General features: G+C 41.3%; 1 protein-coding gene across 11 annotated transcripts in view; it reads left to right on the top strand.

The window, feature by feature from the left end:
• The window catches only part of NCOA2 (nuclear receptor coactivator 2), a 271,124-nt gene that overhangs the window by 193,888 nt on the left and 56,721 nt on the right, over window positions 1-20,515 (top strand). For all 11 annotated transcript variants that reach the window (XM_019925203.3, XM_019925202.3, XM_019925196.3 and 8 more), the window contains 2 exons: window positions 15,996-16,099; window positions 20,157-20,334. In XM_019925203.3, the coding sequence (XP_019780762.1) occupies window positions 15,996-16,099; window positions 20,157-20,334 (282 nt within the window). The remainder of the gene's footprint in view (window positions 1-15,995; window positions 16,100-20,156; window positions 20,335-20,515) is intronic.

The following is a 20,515-nucleotide window of genomic DNA, read 5'->3' as shown; positions in this document are numbered from 1 at the left end:
AAATATTATCACAGAACTTTGAACTTTAAAAACCATTTTTTTCCCCTAAGATTTATTTGTAAGTTAATTGTTTGGAATAGAGGATATTTTCCATCAAAACAATACAGTTTTGGTGATGAGATTCCTGGACCAGTTCCATAAAGCCTATCGTAACCAATAATGCTTCTAACTAGAATAGTTCTTAATATATGAGGTATATACAACTGTGTTTTAAATTTATAGTGATGGTGTAGTGATAAATAGGGTACAGGTTTTTTTAGAAGCATTACTAAATTTATTGTAACCTTTCCTTTCTGTTATATGTCATTTCAAGCATAGATAACTGTCCTGTAAGGCTCCATGGACATTATTGATATTAAAAAAGAGCTCTCTTACCCCAAAAGGTGGGAACCACTGACCCGATATTTATTACAGGGTGAAGGGTACTGTAGAGGCTAATCAGTCAACACATGCGTGTATTTCCTGGGAGGATCCTGGATTTCCAGAGGCCTGGAGCATGGTTGCCTCTTCCTTCCTTTCTGCCCTGGGAGGCTCTCCTGGACCCTTCCCCCTCCAGGCCTCCACTGGCCAAGAAGCTTATGAGAGGAGCAGAGTTCCAGAAGGGCAGGCCTGTGGTGATGGGGAGGGTCAGGCCTGGGTGTGTGAGAGTCTGAAAGCTAGGCACTCGAGCTGGCAGAGTAAAGCAGAAACGCTGGTCCAGGGTTATCTTTCCTTCTCTTCACCTGCCTCCCATTCCACTGTCTTTCTTTAAATTAACCACTCTCTTTATTTCTACTGGGATTTTTTTTTTCTCTTCCCCTGATCTACTGCAGCACAAAATTCAGGTTTTTATGTCTTGTCTTTGAAGCAAATGTTCAATTCTGGAATTATTTAGCTAGTGAAACAGATAAAATGAAGGTAACAAAGGGAAAGTCACAGATTTTCAAGGAGGTCTTTAAAACTCATAATAAATTGTGCGCCAGATGTTCTTTGAAATATAAATGAAGCTCTATTTCAGGCTTTGTCTTTCTTCCCAATTTCCTCTTCAGTCTTTAGAAAACCCTAAATTTATCTCTTTTGATCCCATGGGAGGTACTTGTAGGTCCCCCGAACTTCCATACCATCCCGCTTGTATCTGTTTGTCTTTCTCTCCTTCTCTGCTGAGATTTTGGTCCCTACTTAGTGGCTTCAAAGCAATAGCAGATTTACCTTCAATAACCACCTTCTCAATACAGTAGTTACTCAGAATTGTAAGAATACACTCACTGCCCATCCGTTGCCTACAGGACACAATGACGCTGTTTTCATATTTAAAAAAATACAAATTATGAACAGTTTATTTTTTGCAAATTGACCCTCAGCGTGTAGGGATAGGGGGAGGTGGCCATCATGAACCTGAAAGATTATGGATCCAATGTCAGGATCTGTAAAGACCTGATACCAGGTATTCTTGTTCAGAGTCACAGTACTATAATATTTATATAGGTGTAGTTGATTATGATAACTCCCTTAGTAGTGCTTCTCTTCTGTATACTAATCTGAGGAGCCCCGTAGGTTCTTTCCATGTACTAGACTTAATCCTCCCTTTTGGGAATTGAGGTTTTAAAATTGAGTTCCTGGTTTGCATATTAGGATAAGGAAGAGGAGAGGTCTAGACACTCATGTATTTTAGCTTCACTCCTTAACTCAGTGATTCGTGCTTTTCTTAGAAAGGACAGATACATAACCCATCTTACAGAGAGATACTTTTGTGGTTAAGTGATTGTAGGGTTTTCCCTTTTAAGTTCACCCAGCAGGTTTACTTGGAAACTTGGACAACTTACTTTTATTCCTGTGGAGTATGCTCTCAGCCTGAATTTTTGAGACCTATAAGTCCTAATTTCCTTGGCAGTTGGGTTTATCCTGAGAGGATAATATAGCAGATCGTTAACCTCCCCATTTTTATTTCCCAAAATTCTTTTGAGCTGCTACACTTCGGAGAACTAATTTGGCCCTGTTAGCATCCTGAGGTGTATGCATTGTACCTGGTGTGTTGATGGAAGTTTATTTTGAGTTAAGTAATCAGCTCTTACCACGTTCAGTCTGTGATGAAAGCATTCTTAGTGAAATCTTAGATAATTAGAGTCTCTCTTCATTCAGCATCTGGATCAATGCTGTATCCTAAACGTTACTCTCCGAATAAGCTGAGTCTTCCAGCTAAGTAAATTGAAAACCTCCTAATACTTACAAATTTATAAATTTCATTTTTCTTTTATTGCATAAATCCACAACACTTTAAAGAAACAATGTGCTCACCCCATTTCAGCACTCGGCTTCCCCATGGCAGTGAGCCTCACACACACACAGGAGGGCAAGGCTTATCTTTTTTTATCTTTGCATCCTCACCGTCTGATATCGTGTTTATGTTTCCCTTAAACACATGAAATACTACCTTCTTGAAAACAAAATTACAAATAAAAATTAGAAAGTAAAATCCCTTATACCATCTGTGTGCTTGGAATTGATCCCGTATAACCTGCCCAGAGCACTTGAGGGCTCTTTCCACTGTTTTCTCCAGAGTATGGATCAGCTAAACTCTTGAGTGTCTGCATGGGTCAGTATGGGCCAAGCAAAGATGATGGGGATGCAGAAATGAAAAACACAGCCCCTGGCTCAGGGACTCCACAGTCTCGAGGGAACTCTGAGGAGATCCAGATCAAATCAGATGATTTCCATATGGTGTAGTAAGTGATATATATTATGGTTGTGTTTTGGAGGAACAGAGGGTAAAAATTTGGCTCCCCTGAGATTCCAGGAAGATTTCCTGGAGAAAATGACACCTGGGACCAAGGACCAAGAAGGCCTCAATCCTGTCCAGTAAAGGTCGTGGCACCCAAGAACCCAGCAATGCCTGGCCTGCTCTTTTGAAAATACCCCAGTTGAAGTAGATTTTCATGTGTCATGTTGCCCTGCTTGGGCTGGTCCAGAGATAGAAAACTGGTGTTTCCCTTCTAAGAGACAAACGCTATTGGCCAAAAAAAAAGGCAGCATTATTGTAATATTTGAAAAGGAAAGAAATTTACATTTGGTAAAGTACTCATATTTTATCCCAATGAGAGTGAAAATTTATGTTTTCAGTGTTACCATAGATAACTGAAGAAATTTTATTACTGTTAATACAGACATTGATTTTTTTTTAATTTAAATTTATTGGTAGAAAAACCATAGAAATGATACTGAATTTAAGTCATTAATGAGCAACGTCTCAAGATAACTTCAATAAAATACCCTCTTGTAAGTTTCTGATTCAATTCTGTTTTATCACAGGGGTGTAATTTTCCTTTAGTGGAAACTTGTCTATTTCTATTTCTTTTCACTTGACTTAGCCTGATGAAGTCTATCCTTTCCGTTTTTTAAGCATGCATGATTTCACATTTTTCTTTGTTATACAGTTATTTATATTACATTATTCAATGTATTTTTTATTTGTAATTTGTAAACAGGTTTATTGGATTCTTGTCTTTGTAAGACTGCTTGTAATTATAAATGCAGAGTAATAATATTACTTAGCGCCTTTCTTCTGTGGCGCTCAGAGTTCTTCACATACGTTATCTTATTAAGCCTCATAACATCCCTGGGAGGCAGGGGCATTTTGCAAGCGATTATGGATTGCTTTGCTGAATCAGCACAGCCTCACAGCATTATGATAAGCTTGGAAAAGATTGAGGTCATGTACTAACTTGCTCTCAGGAAAGCCCACATGCAGCCAAATATTTTCCTTAGCAATACAGACCTAACAACTGCCACCATTCTAGTCTCTGGGAAACCCGCTGTCCGTTGATGCAATTTAAAAACTTTTTGAAAATGCGAATCCAAGACAGTATCTTGCCCCTGCCAATTCAGAGGCAGGTGAATTACATATGGTATGAGTACAGCATCCTCTTCCAGTCCAGGCTTTCAGTCTACAGAAGAAAGGCTACCTCTGCTCTCTGCTCTCAATACTGGGCCTGCCCAGTTGTCATGTGTCTGCCTCACTATACGCCATCACCCGGCAGGCAGGATTTCCAAACACAGATTGCTGGAATTCAAACTGTTCATCTGTGTTCACGCTAAACCTGTTACAAAATGCCATTGGGTAGAACTCTACTGAAGTCTTGGTGACAGCATAATACGAAATCATCTAGCATGTGAAAGCTTAAGCAGGATAATTAAAACTGAAAATAGGAAGAATACATCTCGATTTTATTTCATCATTTGAGGGGTGGTAGAATGGCGGGGAAACATCTCTTATGGCTAATATATGTAAAACAAAACTGTAATTTTAAGCTAATTTAAGCCAGTTAATTTGATAGGGAGTAACTTAATTACTATTATGTCTTCTTCATATTTATAATTAGATAGTTAATTTTGAGATATGCCATGGCCTGTATAGATGATCATAATTAACCTCCTGAGGATATTGTTTTTTCTTAATCTGTGAGATAGCCATGGCACTCACTGTATGTATATCTTTCAGTTGTGGCTCAGACTTTTCCATAGCTTTTATTAGAGAACAAAATCATCAGACTTTCCTTCTTTTGGGGGGCGGGGCACGCTGCATGCGGCTTTTGGGATCTTAGCTCCCCGACCAGGGATTGAACCCAGGCCCACAGCAGCAAAAGCACTGAGTCCTAACCACTGGACTGCCATCCCTGTAAGACTTTAAATAAGATGGCTTTTAAAAATTTCTTGCAAGTGGATTTGACTGCTTTAAATAATCTTTGTATTTGAGAGTACATAACATACAAAATCCAAGAGAATTACTAAATTACCAGCAGTATCACGAAATTTTTTTCCCTTGGCTTACAAATTTTACTGGAGAATTACGGGACCATACACAAAGAAAGAAGAGGATTCCGTTGTAGAAAGGGTAGTCAGGATATCAAATTTAGGGGTCTTTGTAAATATCAGCCTTTGTTCATTTCACCTTGACCTCATCATGCAAATTGCGGTCACCTCTTGTCCACACTTTTGCTGGGCTTTCAAACATGCAGGTTCTGAAGTTCCTAAGACCCTTACTGCACGCCTGCTGCCTGGTGAAGCATGTCAGTTTCCGCGTGAAGCTGAGCCTTGTCTTTTTAATTGCCTGCTGCCGTAAATAGTTGTGGAAAGCTGATTGATGACTCAGTGCCACTCCTGCTTAAATTGGAGAGATTTCATGCCATACAGTATTTAGAGGTTCACTTTAAAGATGTATTTAGGGACTTCCCTCGTGGCACAGTGGTTAAGAATCCTCCTGCCAATGGAGAGGACATGGGTTCGAGCCCTGGTCCGGGGAGATCCCACATGCCGCGGAGCAACTAAGCCCCTGCGCCACAACTACTGAGCCTCCGCTCTAGATCCTGTGAGCCACAGCTACTGAGACCGTGTGCCACAACTACCGAAGCCCACGCACCTAGAGCCTGTGCTCTGCAACAAGAGAAGCCACTGCAATAAGAAGCCCGCGCACTGCAACGAAGAGTAGCCCCTGCTCACCGCAACTAGAGAAAGCCCGTGCACAGCAATGAAGACCCAACGCAACCAAAAAAATAATAAATTTTAAAAAAAAAGAAGAAATCTGATGAAAGCACCCTTCTATCCTGGATCCCCGGGCAAATAGGTGATTCTTAGACATCTACCTGGATTGGTTTATAGTTTCTTAAGAGCTAAGAATGGCTGGGAAAATCCCAGAGTCTGATTAAAAACTTCTATGATGCCCAATCTACCCTTTCTTCATGGAGCAGGTTGAAACTTCCTAGATGATAACCTGGATGAATAAAGTTGCCCCCTTTTGTTTTTCATCATCTCTCAGGTGTAGAAGGAGCGTCAGTGACTTTTCTCCCCACCTAATGCAGCCCCCATTGGCCTGACCATCATGGGAATTGTCCTGATGGCCTTAGCACTTACAGTCTGACCTTCTTTCTCATCCCTTTTCTACTTCATACTTTGACTACAAAAATCAGACTAGGGAACTTCCCTGGTGGCGCAGTGGTTAAGAATCCGCCTGCCAATGCAGGGGACACGGGTTCAAGCCCTGGTCCAGGAAGATTCCCACATGCCGCGGAGCAACTATACCTTTACGCCACAACTACTGAAGCCGACGCGCTTTACAGCCCGTGCTCCGCAACAAGAGAAGCCACTGCAACGAGAAGCCCACGCACTGCAACGAGGAGTGGCCCCCGCTCGCCACAACTAGAGAAAGCCCGCATACAGCAACAAAGACCCAACGCAGCCTAAAATAAAAGATAATTTAAAAAAAAAAAAATCAGACTAGACCTCCATTAAGTTAAGTGTGCACTGAAGCTCTTCCAGATAGATCCCTCTGAAGAGGCATTTGTGGGTTTTATAGATTGTGCATATCTTGAATTTCAGCTCCAGCTATAAAACTGTTCAGTGTCAACACAGACATGATTGAGCACCCACTGTGTGCCAGACAGTGCGTAAAAAGACTTCTCCTGTAGCCAAAGGCAGCAACGCTGTGAACGGGACAGATGTGGAAACAGATCAGTCATCTCACAGCGCCAGGGTCAGGGGGAGATAGGCACCAGGCATCGCAGAAACAGCGGAAGGGGCTTAGCTTGATTGTTGGGAGCTTCTGGAACAGTGATGGGGTCTTCAAAGAGAATGGGTGGAAGGGTGTCTTGTGCAGATGCAACAGTCAGAAAATACTTGAAATTATTAATACTTGAAATCTGGGGAGAGAGAGAATAAATATTGCCAGGGCGTAAGGGAGAACTGTTGGGAGATGAGTTCTGCTGTGCTGATAAACAGAATAATGATTTGCAAGATAGAATATTTATATGACTTAGACCAAAGTCTTCTTAAGGATTTTAGAAACAACTTTTCATATAATTTCCATATTTTAACCTGTTTATTGGAAACTTTACACACTTCTGTGGTATAATTTTGTTGGCATTGCTTGAGTTAACATACGTAGTTGAGAGAAATGAAACATTTTTAGTTTGGTCCTTTGAGAGGCTGCCCTTAAATTTTCTGAATGAGTGCTGAATTCGAATTTCACCTCACTTCTCATTTTTCTCACCTATTGATTTTTTTTCCTACCTTCATGTGGTCTCAGTCTTAACTTTCAGCCTTCTAAGCAAATTATGATTCCTCCATTTCCTCATTCAGATAACTCCTAAAACCTTAGCAGCGCCCAGTGAATTAGATTTAACTTGAAATAAGCAGTTCTCATATTTTATTTTGCCCTCATCTCGTAATAGCCGTTGCTAGAGAAGATGCAAGCAGAGACCACTGTGCTCACATTGGAGAATGAATGAATCCTGACAGCCGAGGTTTAATGACATGTGCTTGTCGCCTTTCGGTTGATTCACTTGCAGTACTTCCAAAGCCGTATTTCCATGGATTTAAACAAGATTCTTTTCACTGTTGATGTGGTTTACTGTGTATCTGATTTTTTTTTTTTTTCCTTCCATGGTCTGTCTTTAAATTTAAACTCCTACCTCATAGACATATTTAGATTGTGTACAAGAAGGAGATTCTGGACAAATTGTTACATACGTGCATGGCTTACTACAAAACATTATCCACTGTCTGTTTTACCTATCAATACACTGGGTATTGATAGGTAGTATTGAAGTGGGGTACTAAATAAAATGGTACGTTGGTAATAGCAGAGTCGATGATAGTTCTTACAGACAAAAGCATCTTCTAGCCAGTTATACCCAGAATCTTTTCTGGTTGCTGTTTTCTCTCTTGATCCGTGCAGTACATTAATTTTCAAAGTAGGGCCTGCATATTTCAAACTTGTGGCATGGTGGTTGGTTCTGTGTAAGCAGTCATGCCTCACCATTGATGAAAACGAAACCAGGCACACTGCTTTCTCCGAAGCAGAGAGTGTGGGGATTTTGCTGGGTGGAGGTAGCCTTGAGATTGGTTCATTTTGCCATTTCTTGGTGCTGAAGGGAAACCATGATGTGGTAATGCCAAGCTCAGTGTCAGAAAGAGAGGGAGGTGCCTTGGAGCTGAGGTTCCTCCCACTCCCAAAGAAAGTGCAGCTGTGCGTCTTTAATATGCACGGCAGGAGATTTCAGCAGCCCGATGATATATAGTGCATTAATGTTGAAAAGATAAACACATTTGGAGAGCACAGGAAGGGCCTTGTGTTTTTATGTTAGCAGAATGCTTCCTAATGAATAAGAATGTGCTGCTGGCTTCACAGAGCCAGATGGCAGCTTTTCTAATTTTAGTTGGGTGCAGATGCATAATTCTCTGGTTTTACCTTCCAGAACCTTTGAGATGCTGCATCACTTTCCCTGTAATATTTTATCTGTAGTGCTTGGCCAGAAACTGCCTGTCGTCGTCTCAATGACTTCTTTGCTCTGCGTGGGTCCCAGTGCTGCTGGGTTTGACAGTCACTTCACCTGAAATCATCCAGCTCCTAAATGCAGGAAAAGGTGGAAATTGTGGATGTATTCCCACTAGAGTCTTAAAATTTGTTGTGGAGGTGATTAGACTTGTGTTTGACGTCAGTCTACTGAAAAATTGATAGGTATCTGGGTGAGTGATTTTACTCATTTTGGAGCAGTGGAATTAATTATAAAACCCGCATAAAGTCTCAGGTTCCATTTTAGTTCCATTTTAGTCCATAAAAGCAACTCCCCTCATGCTTGACCAAACATCAAAACAACTTTTAAGCTCTTACTTGTTACACGTCAGGGAGGTCTAAACATGGGCCGTGTTAAAATTTTTTCCATGTATAGATGTAAATACCCTGTGGCTTATCTTCCTTTTTTTTTTTATCTTTCAGTTGATGTATTTTTCAGAGTAAATGATTGATATTTGTTCAAATTCTGACTTTTTAAAGATAAACTGATTTCCACAAGTTTTCCATGGCCTCTTCAGATGATTTTTTTAAAGAGAAGGAAAAGAAAGAGGATAAACCTCTTTAATCATGGCCATATCACCCTGTCCCTCCAATGGGCAGGCATTAAACAGCATTTAGGTTTCTAAGTCATTGGTGGTCGCCACCACTGCTGCTGGAATTAGAACAATTACGCGGCTGTCCCCTGAGCCCTGCCTGGCATCCCTGTGAGGAGGCAGGACTCTTGTTTCTGGTCACAGGGCAGAAAGGCCCTGTGAGTGTATGTTCTCAGGTCACCTGCCGAATAAGTAGACAAGACCTTCTAATATTGTAAGATTCACTGAGTTACCAAAACTCAATAAATGATGTTCTTCTAGAGCATGTAAAGGTCTTAAAAAAAAAAACACTTTATACTTTAAAAGTAGCTAAGTATACTTTTTTTTTTGGCCATACTTCGCAGCCTGTGGGATCTTACTTCCCTGACCAGCGATAGACCCCGGGCCCTCGGCAGTGAGAGCGCCAAGTCCTAACCACTGGACCACCAGGGAATTCCCTAAGTGTACTTTTTTAAAGAATAAATAAATTTTTGGCTAGAATCGCAGTTTCTGATTTGTTTTTCTATTCTCACCAGGAAACTTAAATTTTACTTTTCTATGTTTTTTTTTTTTTTTTTTTTTTTTTCGGTACGCGGGCCTCTCACTGCTGTGGCCTCTCCTGTTGCGGAGCACAGGCTCCGGGCGCGCGGCTCCGGGCGCGCAGGCTCAGCGGCCATGGCTCACGGGCCCAGCCGCTCCGCGGCATGTGGGATCTCCCCGGACCGGGACACAAACCCGTGTCCCCTGCATCAGCAGGCGGACTCTCAACCACTGCGCCACCAGGGAAGCCCTTTTCTATGTATTTTTAAATCACTTAAATATCTAGAGATTAAACACTTCCCTAGTTGCCTTTCTCTGTGTTCGGAGAGAAAACACAAATAATAACCACTTATAAAGAAAAGCATATGGCATATAATATTAATGATTTTCCCCCAGTTTGTGGTATGATTCATCTTAACATGGTCCCTGAAGAGATGGGGTTTGTTCTTTGCTCTGAAACTGGAAATGTAATTAATTGGTATTGGATTTCTGGAGCGCAGGCAAATGGGGGAAGGGACCAGATGGGACTGCTCGAGCAGGAGGGAGGGGGCCCTAGGAGAGAGATGACAGGGCATCCTTGGACAGTCTCTCCAGTCAAAGCTTTGCATTTGTAAAGCTGGGCTGTTTAAAAGATCAGAGCTATTTCATGGTATTTTTGTCTTTGGGGAAGTGAGGAAGAAAAGGACAGAATTACTGTTTGCATTGTTATTCTCTTAGGTCATATTCTTTATCTAAAAAGAATAACTTTAATGGTCAAAGTGCAGGAGGAAGAAATGGAAGTCAGGGCATGGGGGCGAAATCTTTTTGTAGGCTCTGAAAATTAAATTTTATCGTCTCTTTTTTCGATTTAAGAGTTCCATCTGTAATAATGAGATTTCATAAGGTTTTGATCATTTGAAATTCCGGGATGATCTTTCAGTAAACTGTTGAGTTTACTGAAGGATATTTTTGTAACAGAATATATTTTTATGGTTAATGGTTGCAAAATATAGAAAAGTAAATATAATTTGTGACCGCTGAGAAAACTGCCTAATTTAAAAATATTAAATAGTATGTTTTAGTATAGTAATGCTGTTCTTCCTTACAGAAGTATAAATATATCTAAGGATTTAAGCTTATTTATATCTGGGACATAAAAATAGCATACTCATTCTTGAAATGCTCCATCAAAATACCAATATATGTCCGGTTAACATAACAGTATATCTCAAAGGAGTTCTTTTCTTCCTCCTATTTAATTTCAAAGCCCAAATGAACATTGTACAGAGGTAGTACTTCATGAAAAGTACCCAAGTAATATAAATTCATGGCCAGTTTAATTTAGATTCCAATTACATTGGTAAAGCCATATTTCCGGGTATTTTCTATCACTTCATATTATTGATATTCTAATACTGAGAAATAGCCAAAGCACAAATCTAATACAGAATCGAATAATAGATGACAAATTAGCAGGAAAATGCATATATACAAACAGTGAGGATAGGCGTGAAGGGCCCTAAATTCTTCACCCTGTTTTCTTTACTCTGTGAGTAGTGAACATTTCCCAGTCTCTTAATAAATATATGAATAGTGTTGTATAAATATTGAACATTTTAAAAGTTCTCTTGCAAATAATCAATGGTCTCATCTGGAGTTTTCTTTCCAGCGCACGTTCCACAATTTCAGATTGACCTTGGGAAACATTTTTCTTGTTTTCATTTTGAGTCAGATTCCTAGAATTCCAGTTTAGACAATCTTTTTGCCATTATTCCATAACACTGGTTTCAAAGGCCAGGCTGAGATTTGCTCGGGGAGGGATGCCACACGTCCATGGCTCTTGCCATGTGCTCACGAATCCTGCAGAATCCAGTTCGACTACCATGGATGTGAAGTATTTTCAGCTATGTCCGGCCTTTTTTATCCCTTCTGTGAACTTAGTTCCTCACAGTTCAGCCCTCACTTCTCATTTGGCTCAGCTGTCAGTGCTTTGGCCCTGCAGCTGGATGTAAGCTCTCAGCCCACGAGGATCCGTCACTCCCTCTGCACCACAGACATGAGTGAGACACACAGCAGGACATCCAGACACGTGGACAGTGTACCTGGGCGATTTCCCCATGCCAGCCCCGCATTCTCTGTGACTGCTCGTTAGCTGCCGCTTTTCTCCTTTGGAAGATTTTTCAGTTGAATGTTATAAAGAGGAAAAAAGGACATGTTTTATTATTACAGTTTTTCAGGATGATAATTATTTTTGTCCAGGCTTTACAGTAGAGCCCAAACACATGTTTTATCCCCTCTAAGTCATCTCTTACATTAAATTTTAGGCCCTTGCCCTAAATTATACCTGATCTGTAGATTCCTAAAGATGAAAGAAAATGCTATGCAGATACAATCTCATTCTTCATATTTTCTTTTTCTTTTTTTTTTTTTTTTTGCTGTGCCATGCAGCATGCGGAACTTCCCCGCCCAGGGATCAAACCCACACCCCCTGCATTGGGAGCGCGGAGTCCTAACCACTGGGCCACCAGGGAAGTCCCTCATTCTTACTTTCCGATAAAAGTCAAAAATTCAGTGCCTGAACACGTCGCTAGAATATTTAGAATACCCTGACCTGAAAGTTTATCAGTGTTTAGGAACCTGCATGATGGAGTTTTCCAAGTTTGAATCTTTTTAATTCCACAAAATATTAATTAATGAATTCAGGAAACTTTGGGGTCTTCAGAATGATGATCAGATCCTCAAACTGCCAACATCTCACAAAGTATATTGATTGTCTTTTAAAGACTTGGGAAATATAAATACGACACAAGAATGTAATGTATAGCTCAAGGAGTATGGCCAATATTTTATAATAACTTTAAGTGGAGTGTAATCTATAAAAATATTGAATCACTGTTGTACACCTGAAAGTGATGTAATATTGTAAATCAACTATACTTTAATTTTTTTAAGAAAGGACTCAGAAATGGGTTATACAAACATTGTTATTTTGTATTTATTTTGCCATAAAATGAGGCATTAATATAGACGCCACAGAAAACCATAATTTATTACTATTGTGATATCAGAATCTCATATGACAAATAGCCTAATGTTTTCCAGTGATCAGTGATAGGTATGGGGCTGCCTTTTGCCTCCTATCTCACTCTGCCTCACCTTAATCTAAATTAAGTCCATTCTTTTTTAAAAATTTTATTTATTTTTGGCCACATTGGGTCTTTGTTGCTGCGTGCAGACTTTCTGTAGTTGCAGCGAGTGGAGGCTACTCTTCGTTGCGGTGCGCGGGCTTCTCACTGCAGTGGCTTGTCTTTGTTGCGGAGCATGGGCTCTAGGCACGCAGGCTTCAGTAGTTGTGGCGCACGGGCTTAGTTGCTCCGCGGCATGTGGGATCTTCCCGGACCAGGGCTCGAACCCGTGTCCCCTGCATTGGCAGGCGGATCCTTAAACACTGTGCCACCAGGGAAGTCCCAGTCCTTTCTTTAAGAAGAATAACACCACCTGTTGTAACAGTGGAAGGATTGGAAGGACCTGGGAGCCTGCAAGAATATGAGATGCCTTGAAAGTTAATGACTGAGGCAAGACAAGATGATTCATCATTTAAGCCCAGTTCTCCTCAGGAGACCCTTTCCCCATATTGCTGACCCCTGCACCTGGAGGGCCAGTGGGCCTGAAGGGGAAAATCAGTTCCTTTCCCCACCACCATCGATTCTAGTTGCCCCTGCATTCCCGGGGGTCAGTGCCAGCAGTGGGTCTGGTCTCATCAGTCAGCAACCAAATATTCAGTGAAAACCTACTCTGACGTAGGGATGGTGCTGGCCACTGAGGATCCACCAAGGCTACTCCTGGTGGGGATAGTGTACTATTTCCTGGGCTGGGGTTCTCACTGCAGGAGGGGAGGAGAAATGATACCTTCCAAGAAGATGTAGCAGAATCTTGTGCGAAGAAGGCCTTTCAATCTGCAGATCTGATAGACCTTCCCTGGGGAGGTCTTCTCAGGCACACCACCCCGCTTTGAGGGTCACTGCTGCCACCGAAGATGCTGATGGGAGCACGATGCCCCTGTGAATGGTTGGGAGGCCAACGAAAGGCTGAGAATTACTCAGACTGCAGGGTGTTAGCACACGGTTCCTACACCCCGAATGCCACAACACCGCAGACAAAGAGTAAATAAATGAGAATGCAGTAGGACCGTGTACATTTATAATATCTGTTACATGGGTATTAAGATTCAGTATTAAGGAAACTCAGGGATCCTTAGGCCTGAAGCCTGCCCAGACCCCCGACAGTGCAGGGCTGTTAAACTAGAGGCAGAGTAGATGAAGCAGCAGCTGATGGTGCCAGTCCTGTCCCCGGACTCGTGTGGGAAAGTGAGCAGACACTGAAATCTACAGCCTTACAGAGTGACTAGCAGCAGCGGGGGTCGGGGCGTGGGAGTCTGCCCCACGTGCGTTTACTTGATGGTGAGAAAGATTCTGGGAAGATGGGGCGGGGGGAGAGGATGGGGAGAACATGTGCAGTAAGTGTCTGAAGAACCTGAGGTGCTGCCTGCCTCAGTTAAGACTGGCTGAGGAACTGGGCTGAGACCAAGCCAGCAGATAAGGTAAGGGACCTACAGTCAAGAGCTAGGGAGGGCAGCAAGGAAAGAAATGAAGTGAGGCCTAACAGATCCTTCCTCGCGTGCCGAGTTATAAAGGCTATCAGACGAGTTATATCTCTATTTATAGCTGGTCACAATTCTTCAGATCTAAGCAGGTGAATCAGGAACGTCGCAGAGTCATTGAGAAAACAGATACTCTCTGCTTCTAAATTCTGCATTTGGAACTAAGTAAGGGAGAGCTAATAAATGACATATATACACTACTATGCATAAAATAGATAGCTAATGAGAATGTACTGCATAGCGCAGGGAACTCTACTCGGTGCTCTGTGGTGACCTAAAAGGGAAGGAAATCCAAAAAAGAGGGGATATATGTATACTTACAGCGGATTCACTTTGCTGTACAGCAGAAACTAACACAACATTGTAAAGCAACTATACTCCAATTTAAAAAAAAAAACAGACAGATAGGGGGACTTCCCCGGTGGTCCAGCAGTTAAGACTTCGCGCTCCCAATGCAGGGGGCCCAGGTTCGATCCCTGGTCAGGGAACTAGATCCCGCATGCCACAACGAAGAACCCGCATGCCGCAGCTGAGACCTAGAGCAGCTAAATAAATAAATAAAAATTTTTTCTAAATAAAAATGAATTTTAAAAATTAAAAAAAGATTTTTTTAAAAAGACAGCTATGCTAGTAGTAAGTTACATCTGTAAACTCCTTTCTGGTTTTTAAAGTATGTTTTACACATCATCCCATTTACTCCTGTCACAGGCCGTGATGCGAGAAGGCAGGTACTAAGGCCTTAAAAAGTTGAAATGACATGCTCTGACTTGTACTAAGTGGCTGAGCTTAGACTTGAACTACACAGGCCTTCTTCCCTTTTCCACTGATAAATATGCATGTGGACGTTTTCCATCAGAGAGCGGCAAGATTTGGAGGGCCTATGTAATTCCTAACTACTTTCTAGGTTCCCAGGTACAAATTAAACGTTACAGGTTTTCAAAATACTGTGTAAAATCTTCTGTTATGAAAAAAAAGGAAGCCAAGTCTACCAAGTTCATGAAAGCAAGTTGACTCTGAGTACTAAATTGATTTACAGTTTTCTTTACTTGCATTTAATTACAATGATAACATGCAGTGTAAACAAGGATATAATTTATTCAGGACAAATAACTGACACATTGTTTTGTGTCATTTCCTAGCAAGTTGTTGGGATGTATCTGTTGTGCCTTAAACTTTCCTTGGTGTTCTTGAAATAACCCGTTTGCATATATATATTGATGACTGTGCATCTGTTTCCTCCGTGAGACTTTTCCATGATGGAGTGTCTTCCCAGGCCTCGTGGAGAGACATTTTAGTCCACACCTCTGGACTAGGTAGAAGGGCATCCGTTGAAATTCTCCGAGTGCTTGATAGGGTGCCGCTCTCTCTGCCTTACCTCGTCAAGCACCTTCCACCAGACAGGGGCCAGTCTTTCTGCTTACTTTAAATGTGAAGGCGACAAGAGGTGGGACAGTACAAGAGCCAGGGGAGTGTCACGTGGGAAGAACCACAGTGGTCAGGACGCGTTTTTATTCCTTCTTCAAATGCATCTTTGATTTCTTTCCCGAAGCCTGAACAACAGGCCCCGGGTCATCGCAGCTCGGGGAATCTCTGCAGGCGGCACTAATTGTGCTGCAGTATAGCGCAGTTTTGCAATCTAGAAAAAAAATGCTTGTCAGGGACTGGCATGAAACCCCTAAACTCATTTTATCGGCAGCATGAAAGGGGCTGAGCCGCAGGTTCTGGAGGGGAAAAGTTAATGTTCCGGCTCCGGCTTCCAGCAGTTTCTCCTGTGCAGTGGTGGTGGGGATGTACTCTAACTTTTTTATAGCTGGCTCTGATCCCACTGGAGATTTTTGAAATCATTACAATAAAAATGTTTCTGTGTCACTCTGTCCTTGAAATAGCACTGCCGTTGAATTCACACTTGTGTTTGTTGCAGAGAAAGCAGCAGCCGCCAACATAGATGAAGTGCAGAAGTCAGACGTGTCATCTACCGGGCAGGGTGTCATCGACAAGGATGCACTAGGGCCTATGATGCTTGAGGTAGTGCACCCTCATTTTGGTTCTGTATTTTACAATGTTGTTTATCCATTATCCCATTTAATTTTCAAGTGAATGTAATTTAAGGAGAATCCACACTTAATTTTCACTCTTAAAGTTGAAGTACTGCTGACCTCTTGAGCTTACTATTAATACTATGTATCTAGATTTTACTCCAAATTCCAGCTTATATACGTTTCAAATTGATAAAACAGAATTAAATCAAGTGGATTAGAATACAAATTTGACCAACTTTAACTGTCAGTTGAGCATTCATTTTGGAAAACCGCGTTCACAAGTCCTGTTAAATTCTGTGATATTGTTGTGGTTTGAAACGTTCCCAGAATTCTTAGATTTTCATATATGCATGTACATATGCCTATATATACAGGTTAAAGTTTGAGGACCAAAAGGAGGTTTACTCGGGACTTCCCCGGCAGTCCACTGGTTAAGACTCTGTGCTTCCACTGCAGGGGGCACAGGTTCCATCCCTGGTCAGGGAACTAAGGTCCCGCGTGCCCCATGGTGCAGCCAAAGATTTTTTTAAAAAGGAAGTTTACGCTTTTTATTTATGTTACTTCAACTGGTTTATTGATTTCATAAAGACGAAAATTGAAGGAATAGGCAGAACTCGTAAGTGTAATGGTTTGTCGTAACTGCCTTTTCTTTATCAACTTTAGGAAGTTTTATGACCGGACTACTATCTAGAATTTGTAAAGTCCCGCTTTCTTATTTTACTAACCGGTACAGTATTAAACACCAAGTCCTTTGCTGTACCTCTTCCAGAATTAAAATTTAAGATGTAGGCTACGGTAAGATCAGGGAAAAAATGTCAGTGAATATAATACAAGAAGCAGAGGAGCCCTGAGACATAAATTATGTCAGTTCTCAGGATAATTTACTGTGCTGATGATATGATGAGATTGAAAATTACCACATGGCCAGAAGCTCTGCAGCATTGCCACTGTAGAAGCACTTAACTTGCAGCAGCTGCACGTATATAAGAAATTAGGATTTTTAAAGCAGAGATAACCAATAATTGCCCCTTTTTTTTCGGTTGGTGCATAAGATGATTTTTATTTTTAGAAAATCTAATTCTGGGAAAATCTGCCATATAATCGGAGGAGGGTGGGGGGACACAGAAGAAATGTAAAGCTTGTCTGACCCGGTCTTTATATTTAGAAATGACAGAATTCATTCCTTGGGTCGGACCTTGCCGGCCAAAAGACTTTAAATGACCCCACATTGGCCCTGCGTATATCTCTTCTATCACTGGCTTGAAAACATTTAACAACAATTTTTAGAGAAAAAGCAAAAACACACTTAACCTGATTTTCCAGAATTCACAAGGCAGTGGAAGGCCAGAGAGTGCTACTTCCCACTTGGTTCTTAGAAGCAGATGAGAAAACTCTTAACTAGGTGGACTGTTTATTTAGAATTAGATGAAGGAACTAGAAACAAAATTCATTTGGAAATGATGGTAATCTAAATTTTTACCATTAGGAAATGCCCATATATCTGTGCTTATTCCTTATATGGGGGAAAATTAAAGTAGGGTGGAAACTCTTGGGAAGATTTTTGAGGCTTCTAAAAAGAAATGCTTGCAGTAACTACAAGGCTATGACTCAAGCCTTTTGAGAGTAAGTTCACTAATTGCAGAAATCAGATTGCTAGATATCAGTGGACCTTATCTCGTAAGATCAAATAAATCCACATTTTCACTGTTTCAAAATAGTCTTCTGAGAATTCAGTGCATTGAGCAAGCACCTGTTCAGCAGGACTTCAGTGCTAAGTGTGTGAGAGGTAACACTTTGAATCTAGAGACTTAAGGTTTGAATTTGCATCTTTATCCCTGTTTGCATGTAATAATCTAAACGGAGAAAACTTGTTCTCGTTGAGCCGTTCTAGGCATAGATGCACACTCATGCTTACATCATGGCATAGTGGTTGCTAGGCAACAAAACCAAATGTCAGCTTTTTTCATCAGAGCATATCATAGTGAGCTTTAAAAAAACAAACAGTTTTATAAGATGAAAGAATTTCATCTTTCGGTTATATTATGCCACAGTCAGTCTTTTTAGCATGGTACAAAGCAGCAGGAAACTACATGCACTTCCAAAAGTGAACAGTAGGTAATATAATTATGACAATCCCTGTTGAATGTGTATTTAAACAGTGAGTTTAAAAGTCCATTTGGTATATAACTAATCAACTGACTTCCTGTCCTACACACACACACGCACGCACACACACACACACACACACACACACCGGTTCATACACACACTCACACACGCACACACACACACAAGGTTTCCAACAGTTGATGCCAACCTATCGTGGAAGGCTGTTTACACATAGTCTTGCTTTGCCCTGCATATTGTTTATACCATTGGGAAAACCTGACTGAACATTTAAGAAAAACTTAAAACCAAATGGTGTTTTTTTTAAATATATATTTTTAAGAGCTTTTCATTGGTGCCTTATGGTCAGTTCTAATTTGAGAGAGCGCTTAGTTTTGTCATGAAAATAGAATTAAAGATGGAATATATTCAAAGAAAGCTCACAAAATAGGAGCCTGCTAAATAATAACTTAAGGAAAAAACAAACTAGAGGAAAAGTAAACGCTTTATGTCCCATTCATACACTTCATTATACTGGTGTGCCCATGTAACATTCGTGTGAAAATAGTAGTAAATACACAGCATGAAGAAACTGGCATGCACTGTGTGGTCCACGTGGTCCTGGTCCAACCACTGCCTGATCAGCAACAAGCCTCTTCTGGTCCTGATCACTCCCCTGATCCATGAAACAGCTCTGACAAGTGAGGATCAAAAAGAAAAAGGAGGAGGAACCAAGAGAAACTCACTGAGCTCCTGGCCTTTGCATCACCCAGGCGACCATGATAGGAAGATGGGCTGGGTAAATACTGGAGAACACTGTGCTGAGTGGTAGTTGAAAGCATGGGCTTTGGAGTCACATCCACCTGGATTTGCAACCCAGCTGACTAGTTGCAAGAGCTTGGGCGAATCCCTTAACCTCTTTGAGTCTCAGTTTTTTTCCTCCTCTGTGAATTCGAAAAGGGAAAACATTCCTTCCAGAATTGTAAATATTAAAGCGACACTGTGTGTTTAAGGCTCAGTAAACGCGTCTGTATCTATTATTATCCTCTTTATTTCCTGAAATGATCCTAGGTCCTTCACCTCCTTCCCTAATCTGTTTTGGAATGACAGCAAAGTGAGCTATGCACCCATCACAGGAAAAGTGCTACTGCTATCTGGGTGATTTAGGAGCCTGCATCTTGACAACTTGGAGAACAAGTAATAGAGCCAGGCGTGATTAGTTAACTTTCCAGTCCTCACTGTTAGAAACCTAAACCTCAAGGCCCTGTGTAGTCTCAGGGCAGTGCCGGCTGTATCTCAGCCTGAGGTCCCCGGGAAGACTAGTTTGTCACATCAGACACACACCTCCCAGACCCTTTCCCCATTTACACCAAACAATAAAGGATTGGCGTTCCATAAAAGGTCTCAGATCACCTTCGATTCTTTTCGCTTAAGCCTTGGAAGCTTTAAAGGTAGTAAAATTTTGATTTTTTTCCTTGGCGTTTATCCTTAAACTGAGGGAAAATTATCAATGACCTCTCCTTCCCATTGTATTCCATGAGGAACTGTACAAAAAAATGAGTCCGTATTGGATCACTAGCAGAAAAGTAGTTCTCGGCCCTACGGAGTACATCAGTCTCATTTGGAAAATGCAGATAAATGCCTGTATACTTTTACGTGGCAGTAGTTATCTCCTGATTAATTAACAAAGTGAGTGTTTGTCATTTAGTTTGTGACAAGAAACCCTGATGTAGGCTCTCTCCCACTTACTAAGATGGACTCATTTCAGCAAGAGAAAATGTGTTAGTTGTTTCTGAATGATAGGAGTGGAGCAAGAGAGATCACTCTTCTCCCCACACGTGAATTATGCCTCCCTTAAAGGGGCCACTCCCTTCCTAGCAGTCGGATGTGATTTTATGCTGCCTCCTTTCTAACACAATTTGTGCCTCTTCCCTTAGGCCCTTGATGGGTTCTTCTTTGTAGTGAACCTGGAAGGCAACGTTGTGTTTGTTTCAGAGAATGTGACACAGTACCTAAGGTATAACCAGGAAGAGCTGATGAACAAAAGCGTATATAGCATCCTGCATGTTGGGGACCACACTGAATTCGTCAAAAACCTGCTGCCAAAGTCCATAGGTAAATGAGTGTCTTCTGGGTCTCTCCTCAGCCCCTGCCCACATGCACAGTGTCTTGGCTAGAGGGCAGAAAACAACTGTATTCTGTCCGCTGGGGATAAGAGTAACTGGGTAATTTTTTAGAGATGCTTGTGTTAACTGTGTAAGCTTCGAGGTCAGGCAGAAAAGGACATCTGTAGATA

This window comes from Tursiops truncatus, chromosome 17 (assembly GCF_011762595.2).
Source record: "Tursiops truncatus isolate mTurTru1 chromosome 17, mTurTru1.mat.Y, whole genome shotgun sequence".
Lineage (NCBI taxonomy): Eukaryota > Metazoa > Chordata > Mammalia > Artiodactyla > Delphinidae > Tursiops > Tursiops truncatus.
Note: the sequence above shows the minus strand (reverse complement) of the source record. Positions and strands in the feature narration are given on the sequence as shown.